This window comes from Dryobates pubescens, chromosome 20, assembly GCF_014839835.1.
Source record: "Dryobates pubescens isolate bDryPub1 chromosome 20, bDryPub1.pri, whole genome shotgun sequence".
NCBI lineage: Eukaryota > Metazoa > Chordata > Aves > Piciformes > Picidae > Dryobates > Dryobates pubescens.
This window is the reverse complement of record NC_071631.1, coordinates 19,536,690-19,552,332: the sequence shown is the minus strand read 5'-3', so window position 1 is coordinate 19,552,332 and position 15,643 is coordinate 19,536,690. Positions and strand designations below refer to the sequence as shown.

Here is a 15,643-nt window from a genome sequence, read left to right as displayed (position 1 = left end):
AGGGAGGTCATTGTGCCCTGTGCTCAGCACTGCTCAGGCCACACCTTGAGTCCTGTGTCCAGTTCTGGGCTCCTCAGGTTAGGAAAGAGGTTGAGCTGCTGAAAGGTGTCCAGAGAAGGGCAACAAAGCTGGGGAGGGGTCTGGAGCACAGCCCTGTGAGGAGAGGCTGAGGGAGCTGGGGTTGCTTAGCCTGGAGGAGAGGAGGCTCAGGGGAGACCTTCTTGCTGTCTGCAACTCCCTGAAGGGAGGTTGTAGCCAGGTGGGGGTTGGTCTCTTCTGCCAGGCACCCAGCACCAGAACAAGAGGACACAGTCTCAAGCTGTGCCAGGGGAGGTTTAGGCTGGAGGTTAGGAAGAAATTCTTCATAGAGAGAGAGATTGGCCATTGGGATGTGCTGCCCAGGGAGGTGGTGGAGTCCCCATCCCTGGAGGGGGTGCTTGGTGCCATGGGTTAGTTGATTAGATGGTGTTGGATGATAGGTTGGACACAGTGATCTTGAAGGTCTCTTCCAACCTGGTTTATTCTATTCTATTCTATTCTATTCTATTCTATTCTATTCTATTCTATTCTATTCTATTCTATTCTATTCTATTCTATTCTATTCCATTCTATGCAAGGGCTGTGAGTGCTCTTGACCAGAGGTGTGGGGGCTGAGCCAGTGCCAGAACACAGTCTCACAGTATCACCAAGGTTGGAAGAGACCTCAAAGCTGACTGAGTCCAACCTGAATGTTGTTGTGCACAGCCAGATGTGCTGGTGCTCGAGGCAAGATGCTCAAAAACATCTGTGGAGCCCTGAAGAGGCCACAGAAACCCAGGGAAGAGTTAACCCCAGGTCTGCAAGAGCTTGGGTTGATGTCAAGGGAGGTGATTCTCCCCCTCTGCTCCACTCTGCTGAGACCACAGCTGGAGCTCTGGGGCCAGCTCTGGAGCTTCAATGCCAAGAAGGATCTGGAGGTGCTGGAAGGTGTCCAGAGAAGGGCCACAAGGATGAGCAGAGGGCTGGAGCTGCTCTGCTGTGAGGACAGACTGAGGGAGTTGGGGTTGTGCAGGCTGGAGAGGAGAAGGCTCTGAGGAGACCTAATTGTGGCCTTCCAGGATCTGCAGGGGGCTCCAAGAAAGCTGGGGAGGGACTTTTGAGGCTGTCAGGGAGGGATAGGACTGGGGGGGATGGAGCAGAACTAGAAATGGGTCGATTCAGATTGGATGTGAGGAAGAAGTTGTTGCCCAGGAGGGTGGTGAGAGACTGGAGCAGGTTGCCCAGGGAGGTGGTGGAAGCCTCCTGCCTGGAGGTGTTTGCAGCCAGGCTGGAGGTGGCTGTGAGCAACCTGCTGCAGTGTGAGGTGTCCCTGCCCATGGCAGGGGGGTTGGGACTGGCTGAGCCTTGAGGTCCCTTCCAACCCTGACAATTCTGTGATTCTCTGTTCCTCCAAACCCCAAAGCACCCTACAGTGCTGCAGGAACCCCCCAACACCCTGTGTTTTCCCTACTTTCTGACCCATCAGGAGGTTTGATGGCAAATTGCCCCCTGCCTGAGCAGCCATGCATGCTGCACTCCTGGGTCACTGCACTGCTAAGGAAGGGCTCACAGGTCAGGGCTGGGCACCAGCTGAGTGCCAGAGGCTCTCCATGAACCCCTCTGCTTCCCAAAGGGAAGAGAAAGGGAAGAAAGGAGAGAGACTGATGGGGTGGGAAAGGAACTCACCCAGCTGGGATGCAGAGAACAATGCCATGGAAAGAGACACACAGACACAAAGCAGTGTGGAACCCAACCCCTGGTGGCAATGCTGGCACCACTGGCACCACTGCTGCTGGGGCAGGCACTGGGCAGGTCCCAGATGGGAACTGGATTCAGGAGCTGGCTTCTGGAACTGGAATCAAGAGCACAGGGATGGGGCTGGAAGGCAGAAGGGACAGAGTGCTGCTGGGACACCAGCCAGTGAAGAAGCAGCTTGACCCTGGGGGTCCCTCAGCTTGCTCCTGAAGACACCATCCAGGGGCTGCAGTCCCTCGGTGGGCAGCTGAGGGTCGCCTGTCCTGTCCACTCCTCCCCACAGTGCCAGCTCTGCCTTCCTGCCCCCCAGGGTGTGGCACAAGCTGTGGCAGTGCCCTTGGTGTGCCCAGGAGCGAGTCCCAGGCAGAGCCCTTGGCAGGAGCTGTCCCCATCAGCTGCTCCCTGCCAGGAGCAGCCCCTGGCTGTGCAGAGCTGCCCTGAGCTGCACCAAGTGCCTCAGGGAGCAGAGCCTGAGCTGGGCAGGGCCAGCCCTGAGCAGAGTTGTGGAGCCCTAGAGCTGCTTTGGCTGGAAGTGAACTTGAAGATCATGGAGCCCAAGCTTCAACTCAGCACCAGCATGGGCCTGAAACCATGTCCCCAGGTGCCATGTCTACATGTGTTTTGAGCACCTCCAGGGCTGGGGACTCCACCACCTCCCTGGGCAGCCTCTGCCAACCCCTGACCACTCCTGCAGCAAGGAAATTGTTCCTGATCTCCAACCTCACCCTGCCCTGGCAGGATTTCAGGCCACTTCCTCTCCTTCTATCACCTGAGACTAGGGAGCAGAGCCCACCCCCCACCTCCCTGCAGCCTCCTCTCAGGGAGCTGTAGAGAGCATTGAAGTCTCCCCACATCCTCCTCAACCTTCTCCACACTAACCCCCCCCAGCTCCCTCAGCTGCTCCTCCCCAGCCCTGTTCTCCAGACCCTTCACCAACTCTGATGCCCTTCTCTGGACCCTCTCTAGCAGCTCTGTGCCTCTCCTGTGGAGAGGGTCTTTCAGTGCTGCTCCAGCTCAGAGCAGGACACAAGTCAGCAGCACAATGACCTCACCTTGCTGCTTGATGTTTTGCCAGGGCAATGACAACTTCTCAGGCAGAGCTGCCATCTCCCCCCACCATCCAGGGGGGGTTTTGCAACCCTCCCTGCAGCCTGGGGCAGCTCCAAGCCCTGTATTACAACACTGCAGGCCCTGGCACCTGCCTGACCTGGATAAATACAGTGTCTGTGTCACTGACTGCCTGGGCAGTGAGAGGGCAATGGCAGGAGGTGCCCCTGGGGTGTGGGAAGGGCTGAGGCTATATAGAGCACAGGGTATGCAGAGGCACCAGGGTCTGGCTCCCCTCTGCTCTCAGATCCCTTGGGATTGGCTCCCTGCAGAGGGAATTTCCTGCCCTTTCTCCCTGCTCTGCAGCACAGCAGAGGATGGACGCTGGGTCAGCCGGGCTGCTGCTTTCCCTCCTCCTCCTCCTGCCCATCCTGTGGTTGCTGCTGTGGAGAAGCAACACCAAGAGGAGCCAGCTGCCCCCTGGACCAGCCCCATGGCCCATCCTGGGCAACCTACAGCAAAAGGACGTCCTGCCCCTCTACAAGACCTACGAGAAGGTAGGAGAGGAGAGGAGAGGAGAGGAGAGGTTCAGAGAGGAGAGGAGAGGAGAGGTTCAGAGAGGAGAGGAGAGGTTCAGAGAGGAGAGGTTCAGAGAGGAGAGGTTCAGAGAGGAGAGGTTCAGAGAGGTTCAGAGAGGAGAGGAGAGGTTCAGAGAGGAGAGGTTCAGAGAGGAGAGGTTCAGAGAGGTTCAGAGAGGAGAGGAGAGGTTCAGAGAGGAGAGGTTCAGAGAGGAGAGGTTCAGAGAGGTTCAGAGAGGAGAGGAGAGGTTCAGAGAGGAGAGGTTCAGAGAGGAGAGGTTCAGAGAGGTTCAGAGAGGAGAGGAGAGGTTCAGAGAGGAGAGGAGAGGAGAGGAGAGGTTCGGAGAGGAGAGGAGAGGAGAGGTTCGGAGAGGAGAGGAGAGGTTCGGAGAGGAGAGGAGAGGAGAGGTTCGGAGAGGAGAGGAGAGGTTCAGAGAGGAGAGGAGAGGAGAGGAGAGGAGAGGTTCGGAGAGGAGAGGAGAGGTTCGGAGAGGAGAGGAGAGGTTCGGAGAGGAGAGGTTCGGAGAGGAGAGGAGAGGTTCAGAGAGGAGAGGAGAGGAGAGGTTCGGAGAGGAGAGGAGAGGAGAATGTCCTGTGCCAGAGTGAAAGGGGAATTGTGAAGGTGACTCTTGCCCAATCTTTCTTTCCTCTTTTCCCCTCTCTCTTCTCTTGCTGTGCCAGAATTGCCTAAATCCCTACTGGGAGCACAATCAATGCTGTCATTGAAGTCCTCCTCCTCCTTTAAAGGACATGTGGAGGTGACACTAACCCCTGTTCAGCTAGAGCTTCTTCCTGGAGCTCACCAAACCACAGATTGGTTTGGGTGGGAGGGGATCTTTAAAGCTCATCCAGTCCGACCCCCTGCAGCCAGCAGGGACATCCCCAACCAGAGCAGGTTGCTCACAGCCCCAACCAACCTGACCTGCAAAGCTTCCAGCCATGGGGCAGCTCACACCCCTCTGGGAAGCCTGGAACAGAGTCTCACCACCTCAGGGTCAAACACTTGTTCCTTCTCTCCACTCTGAATCTCCCTCTTTGAGTTCCAAACCATCCCCCCTTGTTCTGTCACAAAAGGCCCAGCTCACAAGTCAGTCCCCAGCTTTCTGCTCAGCCTCTTGGAAGTCCTGAAAGGTCCCAGTAGGTTCTGCTTCAACCCCCCCAAAGTGGGATTTGGATCAGAAACCCCTCAGGGCCAGAACTGGGTTGGGAGCAGGGTGGACAGGACTGGGATGGGAGCAGGGTGAGGACATCAGCTTTGGGGAAGGTACTTCCCATCCCTTCCCAAGGGTCCACCAGCACCCTGGCTGCAAGATCTGATTCAAAACCAGATGAGAGGCTGGGCTGGGGGCCCCTGGCTCACCACAGCTGTGTCCTCCCCCAGCTCAGCAGCACCTATGGCTCCATCTTCACGGTGTGGCTGGGGCTGACGCCGGTGGTGGTGCTGTGCGGGTACGAGGCGGTGAAGGATGCTCTGGTGGGATGCTCCGAGGAGTTTGGAGGCAGACCTCAGATACCCCTTCTGCTGAAGCTCTCAAAAGACTATGGTAGGTGGCTGCATTCCTCCCAGGCCTTTTGGCTCCCTAGGGGAGCAGAAAGCCCCCAGCTGCAGCTGGCCATGCTCACAGAATCAGCCCAGCGTGGTGTGGGTTGGAAGGGACCGCTGGAGACCACCCGCTCCATCCCCGCCCTGATAAGGCAGGGGCACCCACAGCAGGGTGCTCAGGGACCACATCCAAATCCAGTGAAGAAATCCAGAGCCTAGTGAGGGACCCAAGGCCTCAACCCCCCCCATTTCCCACCCTGCAGACCCCTGCAGCTCTCAAGCCTCTTGCCCAAGGACAGTGTGCACTGCAGCAGCCAGCCCCAGCTCCCAGCTCTTCTCTGTGGAGATCCTTTCGAGGATGCTCTGCACACATCCCCTGGCTTCCTGCCCCACCTCCCCTCAGGCAGGCTGGGAGCAAGGCTCTCTGTTCCTGTGGAGGAGTGGGGGGTGGCCAGGTGAGAGGTCTCCACTGCCTCCCTGCAGGTTTTGTCTCCTACAACGAGAAGAAGTGGAAGGAGCTGCGGAGGTTCACGGTCAGCACCCTGCGGGACTTCGGCATGGGGAAGAGCTCCATGACCCAGAGGGTGCAGGAGGAGGCCCAGCACCTGGTGGAGCTCCTGTCAAAACTCAAAGGTGACGTGGGTCCTGCCCACCCTGGCCCCTGCAGCAGCTGGAGGACACACAGCAGCCTCCTGGGACACGTGTGGTCCTCAGAGCTGCGTGCAGTGGCTGCTCTACAGGTTGGACTTGATGATCTTTGAGGTCTCTTCCAGCCTTGGTGATTCTGTGATGGATCCCTGTAGAGAAAGGGCTTAGACCCAGCCCCATCCCACTCAGAGAGAGCTGCAGAGCTGTGGTATGGTCATGGATTAAAGGGCAGGGCAGTCTGCTCCTGACCTGAGGCAGGGGCTGGCAATCACTGAGGAGCATCTCATGCCCAGGAACGTGGCACTGAGAACACACCAAGAAGATCCTGCCCTGGCAGCCAGGAGGTAGCAGGGGGATGTCCTCCTCTCCAAGAAAACTGAGCTGCTGCCAGTGCCACCTCCTCTTCTGGGGCTTCCTGAGCACAGCAGGAGATGGAAGCTCAGTGAGATGCTGGCTCCTCTGCCTCAGATGGGGGATGGTGGTGGAGAGGGCTTGGTTGAAGTAGGGAGGTGCTCTGCAGCCCCTCAGATCCCCAGGGCATCACAGCAGGTGCTTAAAGCACCTGGAGATGCCTCTGCTTTCCTCAGTCCCAACTGGGGAGGAGCTAAGGAGCAGGGAGGTAGATCATAGAATCCTAGAATCAATAAGGTTGGAAAAGACCTCAAGGGTCATCAAGTCCAACCTGTCACCCAAGACCTCCTGACTAACTAAACCCTGGCACCAAGTGATGCAGGAGCCCACAGCTCTTGGCCTTGGCTGTGACAGACTACACAGAATCAGCCAGGTTGGAAAAGACCTCAGAGCTCACCAAGTCCAACCTATTACCTAATACTTACCCCCTCCTGACAACTAAACCATGGCTCCAAGTGCCACATCCAATCCCCTCTTGAATGCCTCCAGGGCTGGGGACTCCATCACCTCCCTGGGCAGCACACCCCAAGGGCCAATTCCTCTTGCTGGGAAGAACTTTCACCTCACCTCCAGCCTAAACTTTCCCTGCCACAGCTTGAGGCTGTGTCCTCTTGTTCTGGTGCTGGGTGTCTGGCAGAAGAGACCAGCCCCCAGCTGGCTACAACCTCCCTTCAGGAGGCTACTACCTCCCTTCAGGAGGCTGCAGGGAGCTCCAGCAGCCGCTCAGAGCCATCAGCCCCCACCACAGCTTGGAGCTCAGGGACAAGGGGGCTCCGAGGGTGAGGCAGGGTGGGGTTTGTGCTGAAGGAGGGGAGGAACCATTGCCAGTTTGATTTGCCTCTCTTGCCTGCTCTGGGGCTGCAGGGGAGCCCTTTGAGCCCATGGTCATGTTCAGGCACGCGGTGTCCAACGTGATCTGCTCCGTGGTCTTTGGGAGCCGTTACAGCTACAGCGACAAAGCCTTCCTGGACCTGCTGAACGCCATCAGCAACTACATCAGCTTCTTCCTCTCCCCTGTGGCCAAGGTAGGGGTCTGTGGTGGGTTGAATTCCACCCCCCCAACGTCAGCTGTGCCAGAGCAGCTCAGCTGGGAGCGAATGGGAGCTGTATTTACAGGCAGAACTACAGCCCCCAGCGGGGTGCAGTGGAGAGGCACAAAACAGCCAGCGTGCAGCAAGGGGCTGGAGGGGCTGGGAGGGGTCCAGAGCAGGGCCACCAGGATGAGCAGAGGGCTGGAGCTGCTCTGCTAGGAGGACAGACTGAGGGAGTTGGGGTTGTGCAGGCTGGAGAGGAGAAGGCTCCAAGGAGACCTAATTGTGGCCTCCCAGGATCTGAAGGGGGCTCCAAGAAAGCTGGGGGGGGGTTTCCAAGGCAGTCACGTGCCTGCAGAGGGACCTCGACCGACTGGACAGAAGGGCAGAGGCCAATGGCATGGCATTTAACAAGTCCAAGTGCCAGGGGCTGCACTTTGGCCACAGCAACCCCAGGCAGAGCTACAGGCTGGGGGCAGAGTGGCTGAGAGCAGCCAGGCAGAGAGGGACCTGGGGGTGCTGATTGACAGCTGCCTGAACATGAGCCAGCAGTGTGCCCAGGTGGCCAAGAAGGCCAATGGCATCCTGGCCTGCATCAGGAACAGTGTGGCCAGCAGGAGCAGGGAGGTCATTGTGCCCTGTGCTCAGCACTGCTTAGGCCACACCTTGAGTCCTGTGTCCAGTTCTGGGCTCCTCAGTTTAAGAAGGACATTGAGAGACTTGAAGGTGTCCAGAGAAGGGCAACAAGGCTGGGGAGGGGTCTGGAGCACAGCCCTGTGAGGAGAGGCTGAGGGAGCTGGGGTTGCTTAGCCTGGAGAAGAGGAGGCTCAGGGGAGACCTTCTTGCTCTCTCCAACTCCCTGAATGGAGGTTGGAGCCAGGTGGGGGTTGGTCTCCTCTCTCAGGCACCCAGCCCCAGAACAAGAGGACACAGTCTCAAGCTGTGCCAGGGGAGGTTTAGACTCAAGGTGAGGAGAAAGTTCTTCATGGAGAGAGTTGTTAGCCATTGGGATGTGCTGCCCAGGGAGGTGGTGGTGTCCCCATCCCTGGAGGTGTTCAAGAGGGGATTGGATGTGGCACTTGGAGCCATGGTCTAGTTGTGAGGTCTCTTGAGACAGGTTGGACTGGATGATCCTTGGGGTCTCTTCCAACCTTAGAGATACTGTGAGACTGTGATACCATCCTCACACCCAGGAGGGACTGAGGGACATTTTGCTACTGCTCTGCTCAAGAGCTGTGAGAAACTTCTTAGCCTAACCCCCACCTAGTGTCCTGGCTGTGCTTAGGCAGCCTCCTACCCAAGGCTCTCACCTGGCTCAGGGATGCTCCTTAGCTCTGGGGGGGGACAGTGTGACTTTGGGGAGGACAGTGTGGCTTTGGGGGAAGGAGCAAGAGGCTCCACCCAGGCACCTGAGCCCCTCCATGTGTGCCTTCTCCACCCACAGGTCTACAACACCTTCCCCAGCATCATGCAGCACCTGCCAGGGCCCCATCAGAGGGTCCTGGCTGAGTGTGAGAAGCTGAAGGAGTACATCAGAGAAAGGGTTGAGGCTCACAAGGAGACCTTGGATCCCAGCTGCCCCCGGGACTACATCGACTGCTTCCTCATCAAAGCAGAGAAGGTAGAAGCAGTGTGAAGGGGGCTGAGGGCTGGACACCCCCCCAGGCCTGGCTGCAGCCTGGAAGATCACTCAGATAATCTCCTCCTTGAATGTGGTCAAGGCCAGGCCCAGGCTGCTCAGGGCAGGGGCAGGGTCTCCATCCCTGGAGGGGTTTCAGAGCCCTGGAGCTGTGGTGCTGAGGGATGTGGTTTAGTGGTGACCTGGCAGTGCTGGGCCAGCAGCTGGACTTGCTGACCTTAACCATCTCCTCCTGTGGAAATGATTCTCAAAGAGGGAGATTCAGACTGGAGAGAAGGCAGAAATGTTTGACACTGAGGGTGGGGAGACCCTGGCCCAGGCTTCCTCACCTCCAGAGGTGATGTCCTCCCCCTGCTCCCATCCCAGTCCTGTCCCTGAAGGGTTTCTGAACCAAATCCCACTTGGGGGGTTTGGAGCAGAACCTGCTGTGGCCTTTCAGGACTTCAGGAGGCTGAGCAGAAAGCTGGGGACAGACTCTGGGCAGGACCTGTGGTGACAGGACAAGGGGGGATGGTTTGGAACTCAAAGAGGGAGATTGAGACTGGAGAGAAGGAAGAAATGTTTGACCCTGAGGGTGGTGAGAGCCTGGCCCAGGCTGCCCAGAGAGGTGTGAGCTGCCCCATGGCTGGCAGCATTGCAGGTCAGGTTGGTTGGGGCTGTGAGCAACCTGCTGTGGTTGGGGATGTCCCTGCTGGCTGCAAGGGGTTGGACTGGGTGAGCTTGGAAGGTCCCTTCCAACCCAAACTACTCCATGGCTCCATGATTCCATACCCCCACACCCTTGCAGGAGAAGAGCAGCCCAGAGAACATGTACAGCAATGAGGACTTGATCATGTCAGTGTTCAGCCTCTTTGGGGCTGGCACAGTGACTACAAGCAACACCCTGGTCTTCTTCCTCATGATGCTGGCCAAACACCCACACATTCAAGGTAAGGGCAGCAGGAGGGGACTGAGCCCTGTGATCAAGGTCCAGCTGCAGCACAGGCACAGGGAGTGCCAGCCCTGAAAGGTCCTCTGTGGGTGGACACCAAACCCATCCTGGCTGTGTCACCCAAGGGTGAGAGCCATCAGTGACAGATTCACCACAGCCCAAAGGGATCTGGGAGCCCAATCTGGAAAACAGGGAGAAGAGGAGGCTCAGGGGAGATCTTCTTGCTGTCACAACTCCCTGAAGGGAGGTTGTAGCCAGGTGGGGGTTGGTCTCTTCTCCCAGGCAACCAGCACCAGAACAAGAGGACACAGTCTCAAGCTGTGCCAGGGGAGGTTTAGGCTGAAAGTTAGGAGAAAGTTCTTCCCAGAAAGAGAGATTGGCCATTGGGATGTGCTGCCCAGGGAGGTGGTGGAGTCCCCATCCCTGGAGGTGTTCAAGAGGGGATTGGATGTGGCACTTGGAGCCATGGTTTAGTTGTCAGGAGGTGTTAGGCATTAGGTAATAGGTAGGAGAGGTTTGGGGAAGGGAAGGGAAGGGAAGGGAAGGGAAGGGAAGGGAAGGGAAGGGAAGGGAAGGGAAGGGAAGGGAAGGGAAGGGAAGGGAAGGGAAGGGAAGGGAAGGGAAGGGAAGGGAAGGGAAGGGAAGGGAAGGGAAGGGAAGGGAAGGGAAGGGAAGGGAAGGGAAGGGAAGGGAAGGGAAGGGAAGGGAAGGGAAGGGAAGGGAAGGGAAGGGAAGAGGAGAAGAGAATTAACCAGGTTGGAAGAGACCTTTGAGATCATCCAATCCAACCTATCAGCCAACACCATCTAATCAACTAAACCATGGCACTAAGCACCCCATCCAGTCTCTTCCTAAACACCTCCAGGGATGGTGACTTGATGATCTCTGAGGTCTTTTCCAGCCTGGTTGATTCTATGATCCCTGCCTGTGTGGATGGATTCACCTATGAGTGTGCTGGGTTGATATTATTCCTCCCCCCTCCCCCAACCTCAGACTGCCAGACCAGCTCAGTTGGAAGGCAAAGGAAGCTGTGCTTACATGCAAAACTGAGTATGGAATGCAGGGGGTTAGCAACAGCTACCTCCTCCCTGCTCCTTTCCCCCACCCTATACAAAGGGGAAAAGACAGAGGAGGAAAGCAGAGAGTTGTTTGGTAGTACTTAGCCACAAGAAGAACACAGCCAAGGTCAGCAACAGCTGAGCAGAAGCCAGCAGCTGGAATCTGTTAAGAGTGAAAGAAACTGAAAAGAGAAGGAGTTATCTGGCACAGCTAACTTCATGTCAGCAACCAGCCCAATGGGATTATTTAGACCTCAGCAGCATTGTCCTTGTTCACACCCAGTGCTAATTTGGAATCAGAGAGAATCACAGAACCAACCAGGCTGGAAAAGACCTCAGAGATCATCAAGTCCAACCTATGACCTAATACCTAACACCTCCTGACCAGGCAGTTTTTAGAGTCATAGAATAGAATCACAGAACCAACCAGGTTGGAAAACACCTCAGAGATCAAGTCCAACCTACTACCTAACACCTAACACCTCCTGGCAACTAAACCATGGCTCCAGGTGCCACATCCAAGCCTTTTTTGAGCACCCCCAGGGATGGGGACTCCACCACCTCCCTGGGGCCAATGGCCAATTACTCTTTCTGGGAAGAACTTTCTCCTCACCTACAACCTAAACTTCCCCTGGCACAGCTTAAGACTGTGTCCTCTTGTTCTGGTGCTGGGTGCCTGGGAGTAGAGACCAACCCCCAGCTGGCTACAGCCTCCATTCAGGGAGTTGTAGACAGCAAGAAGGTCTCCCCTGAGCCTCCTCTTCTCCAGGCTTGTTCTCCCTGTTTTCCAGGATGGGTTCCCAGATCTCTTTGGGCTGTGGTGAATTTGAGGCTCCCCTGAGCCTCCTCTTCTGCAGGCTAAGCAACCCCAGCTCCCTCAGCTTCTCCTCACAGGGCTGTGCTCCAGACCCCTCCCCAGCCTCGCTGCCCTTCTCTGGCCACCTTCAGGTGTCTCAGCCTATTTACATTCCCCCCCATTTTGGCCAAGATGTGTGGCAAACTTTCCTAGGTGCAGCCTAAAACCATGAGGAAGGCTTTGAAGCTGCCTGGCCTGGGCAGGCAGGTGGGCAGAGCCCCCACTTCTGGTCTCCCCAAGGGGCTGTGTCGGGTTGCTCCCTCTGCCAGCTCATCCGTTGGCTCTAGGACAGGTGCAAGAGGTTCGGGGGTGGCTTGGACAGCAAGCACCACAGCTCCATGTGGGCCTGCCTTGTGTCCTCCCCTCCCCCAGCCAAGGTGCAGGAGGAGGTGGATGCAGTGGTGGGCAGCAGCCGTGCTCCCAGCACGGAGGACAAGGTGAAGATGCCCTACACCAACGCAGTGATCCACGAGCTGCAGCGCTTCCACCGCACCCGCATCGAGAACTTCCCCCGCATGACCACGCAGGACGTGCTCTTCAAGGGCTACACCATCCCCAAGGTAGCTGGTTTGAGCCCCCCCCCCTCTGACCCCCCTCCCCCCAGGGCCAGGGCAGTTTGCAGTGAGGTTTGGTGATGTCCCCAGCCTGTTTGCTCACGTGTGAAGGTCTCAGCTCTTTCCCAATCCCGGTCAGGGAGAGTTGAGCGGAGGCGTGGAGGGAGGTGAACGCTGCTGCCAGCTCTGCCCACACACCTCTGGCCTTTGGGCTGCCCTGGGACACCTCTTTCACAGAATCACACAGTCAGCCAGGTTGGAAGAGACCTCCAAGATCATCAAGCCCAACCTACCACCCAGCCCTATCCAATCAACCAGACCATGGCACTGAGTGCCTCATCCAGGCTTTGCTTAAACACTTCCAACCCCACCACCTCCCTGGGCAGCACATCCCAATGGGCAAATCTCTCTCTCTGTGAGGAACTTCTTCCTAAGTCCAACCTTTGGACTCTGTGCAGCAGAGAGGTTTGACCATCAGTCAGTGGGAGTAACTCAGCAGCCCCAGCCTGAAGAACCAACCAGCTGGGTGCTCAAGGAATAAATGATTCAAACAGCCAGAGGTGGCACAGCTGAAGTTAGAGATGTGACCTGTCCAAGCTGTCCACTCACACCGTGCTCTGTGGAGAAGTGTAGAGGACTGAGAAGAGGAGAAAATGAGAAGGAAGATGAGAGAAGTGAGCAAAGGGAAGAGCTCTGTGCTGTCCTTACAGGGTCTTCTCTCTCCTCTTCCCTTGTTTCCTGCTGTCTCAGTGTCCCAGTGATGCAGCCCTGGGCAGCCTGCTCTAGCTGGAGATGTCCCTGCTGACTGCAGGGGGGTTGGGCAAGATGACCTTTGAAGGTCCCTTCCAGCCCTGTGCAATCTGTGGACTTCAGTCTCAGGAGCTGCACAGAGACCGGCAGGACCATGGGGACAGTGGAGCCCCACGGTAGCTGTCCCTGCCTGGCACAGAGCCACAGCCACCTGGGTGGGCACCAAGGGGTGCACCCAGCCTGCCTGCCTCGTCCCTCAGATGCTGACCCACCTCAGCAGTGAGGTTTACGAGGTGTGTGGTGAGGTCCGGGCGCTGCTGTCCCTCCCCCCAGCCCTGTCCCACTCCTCTCCTGCAGGGCACAGCTGTGATCCCGGTCTTCTCTTCTGTGCATTCGGATCCGACCCAGTGGGAGAACCCCAAAACGGTTGACCCGGGCCACTTCTTGGATGAGAAGGGAGAGTTCAGGAAGCGTGAAGCCTTCATGGCTTTCTCAGCAGGTCAGTGCTCAGCCCTGCACCTTGCCCTCGGCGGCTCTGCTCCCACCCACACCGCAAACATTGGCTGGCACCAGGGTCCCACCCAGGGCATCAGCTTCCCCTCCATCCTTCCGTGCCCTTTTCTCCCCCACCCGCGCACCGGGCGAAGCCGTTAGGGCGCTCAGGCTCCCCTTGCTGTGCCCCAGGGAAACGGATGTGCCCCGGGGAAGCGCTGGCCCGCATCGAGCTCTTCCTCTTCCTCACCACGCTGCTGCAGAGCTTCACCTTCCAGCTGGCTGACGACCACCGGGAGACAGATTTGTTCTCCCTCTGGCTGCAGATCGAGTGCAGGGCGGTTCCAGGCAGGTTCTTCGCTCTCCGGCGCCCCGCCGCCCCCTGAGCGAAGAGCTGCGAGGGGAAGGACGAAACCTTCCAGCCGCCTGCACTCCTCCCGAACCGCTTCACTGCCGAGACTGATGGGAGCGAGCCGCACGGCCAGCGGCGCTCCGGCAGCAGGCAGCGAGCGGCAGGGGGGCTCTGAGCTCCGAGCTTCTCCTGCAGGAAGCGCCAAGCGCCTCTGCTCCCAGCCCTGCCCTCCGCCTCCCCGCTGCGGCAGGAAGGCAGCGCAGGGCTCGCTCCGCCCGTCCCGATGGGCCGGGACGGAGCCCCTCGCCCCTTGCAGCAGCTCCCGGGGGCTGGGCTGGGCGTTCGGGTGCCCTCCAGGCTGGCTCTGCAATAAAAACAGCCGCTCTGACTGGGTGCTGGCGTTTCCATGGACGCTCCTGGGGCCTCTGGGTGGAAGGGTCGCAGAATCACAGAACTCTGAGCTCAGTGACAGCCTGAAAGGCGATGAGATGGCACCAAGGGCACGAACGTGCTCCCTGGCCAGCTGGCAACTCTCTCAAGTTAACTTTGCTTAGGTTCCCAGATTGCATCGGGTAGGAAGGGACACACACAGGGCAGCTTGTCCAACCCCCCCTGCAGGCAGCAGGGGCAGCTCCAGCTCCAGCAGGCTGCCCAGGGCCACTGCAAGGCTGATCCTGAATGGCTCCAGGGATGGGGCCTCAACCACACTCCTGGGCAGCCTGTGCCAGTATTTCATCACTCTCATTTTAAACAGCTTCCTCCTGATGTCCAACCTACCTCTGCCCTGCTCCAGTTTCAAACCATTGCTCCTCCTCCTATCCCCACAGCCCCTTCTGAGCAGTCCTTCCCCAGCCTGCCTGGAGGTCTCCTTCAGGTATTGAAATGCTGCTCTAAGATCTCCCCAGAGCCTTCTCTTCTCCCAGTTCTTTCAGCCTGTATTCATAGGATAGATGCTCCAGCCCCCTGATCACCTTTGTGTGTTTGCACTCAGAACCTCTTTGGGTTCATGAAGTTCAAGACACACCCTGAGACCTTACATCAGAAGAGCTGCATGATTGGGAAGTCTCTAACCCCAGACTCCTGATGCTTGTCCTCCAGATGCTAGGTCACATCACACTATCACAGAACATTAGAGGTTGGAAGGGACCTCCAGAGATCATCAGGTCCAACCCCCCTGCCAAAGCAGCGTCACTTAGGGTAGCCCACACAGGAATGCATCCAGGTGGGGTTGGGATGTGTCCAGAAAAGGAGTCCCCACAACCTCTCTGGGCAGCCTGCTCCAGGGCTCTGTCACCCTCACTGTAAAGAAGTTTCTCCTCTTGTTGAGGAAAATGAAGACTGGAGATACTCAGCTGCCCTGGGCCAGCCACACCAGGGTGACCTGCACCTCACCCTTCTGCTTCCCTGCTTTGTTCCCCTTCCTTCCAGCTGTTTGGTGGGACACTGGAGAAGGCTGCACAGAGAGGTGGTTGTGGCTCCATGCCTGGAGATATTCAAGGTGAGATTCCACAGGGCCCTGGGCAACCTGATCTAGTTGAGGATGTCCCTGCTGACTGCAGAGGGGGGTGGACTGGATGACCTTTGGAGGTCCCTTGCAAACCCAACCCACCCCACTCTATGAATCCATGATTCTCTCTGTACCCTCCAGTGCTACACAGCATCTGTGACACTGCCAGACACACTCCCTCCCATCCCCACACCTCACTGAAAGCCTTGTGGCCATCAAGAGGTCACATAAATGACACCTGGTGGGCAATGTGCTACAGGAGAGGGGGGGGCTGTGTGTGGCAAGCAAGAAGGGTTTTGTCACCAGAGTCACTGTGTCCTTCACAGGGTGCTTGATAGCCACTCTGTGTTGAGCTGCTTTAACCAGGGGGGAGAGTGGCCAACCCCCAGGCATGCTCCAGCCTGTGCTCCCAATGGTGGGGCTTTAAAGAAGTGGGACTGCCAGGGCACCACCAACCCATGGCCCTCAACACC

At 57.6% G+C, this 15,643-nt stretch overlaps 2 protein-coding genes across 2 annotated transcripts in view; both read left to right on the top strand.

The window, feature by feature from the left end:
- The first annotated feature begins 3,194 nt into the window (after positions 1–3,194).
- On the top strand, positions 3,195–13,700 carry LOC104301981 (cytochrome P450 2C5-like). The gene is made up of 9 exons (XM_054170936.1): positions 3,195–3,377; positions 4,780–4,942; positions 5,425–5,579; positions 6,870–7,025; positions 8,476–8,652; positions 9,461–9,599; positions 11,888–12,075; positions 13,177–13,318; positions 13,504–13,700. Exons 1-9 carry the CDS (start codon positions 3,198–3,200, stop codon positions 13,695–13,697), a joined length of 1,494 nt encoding a protein of 497 aa, XP_054026911.1. The 5' UTR covers positions 3,195–3,197; the 3' UTR covers positions 13,698–13,700.
- Positions 13,701–13,773: 73 nt separating this feature from the next.
- FBXW10B (F-box and WD repeat domain containing 10B) overlaps positions 13,774–15,643 on the top strand; it is a 29,198-nt gene continuing 27,328 nt past the window's right edge. The window contains 1 exon segment of the mRNA XM_054171108.1: positions 13,774–14,055. Within this exon segment, the coding sequence (XP_054027083.1) occupies positions 13,774–14,055 (282 nt within the window).

Excerpts from the sequence above, each read along its gene's own strand:
- LOC104301981 (XM_054170936.1), top strand. The coding sequence starts at position 3,198 with ATGGACGCTGGGTCAGCCGGGCTGCTGCTTTCCCTCCTCCTCCTCCTG. Across the intron at positions 4,943-5,424 it reads GAAGCTCTCAAAAGACTATG|GTTTTGTCTCCTACAACGAG; the intron begins GTAGGTGGCTGC and ends GCCTCCCTGCAG. Across the intron at positions 7,026-8,475 it reads TCCTCTCCCCTGTGGCCAAG|GTCTACAACACCTTCCCCAG; the intron begins GTAGGGGTCTGT and ends CTCCACCCACAG.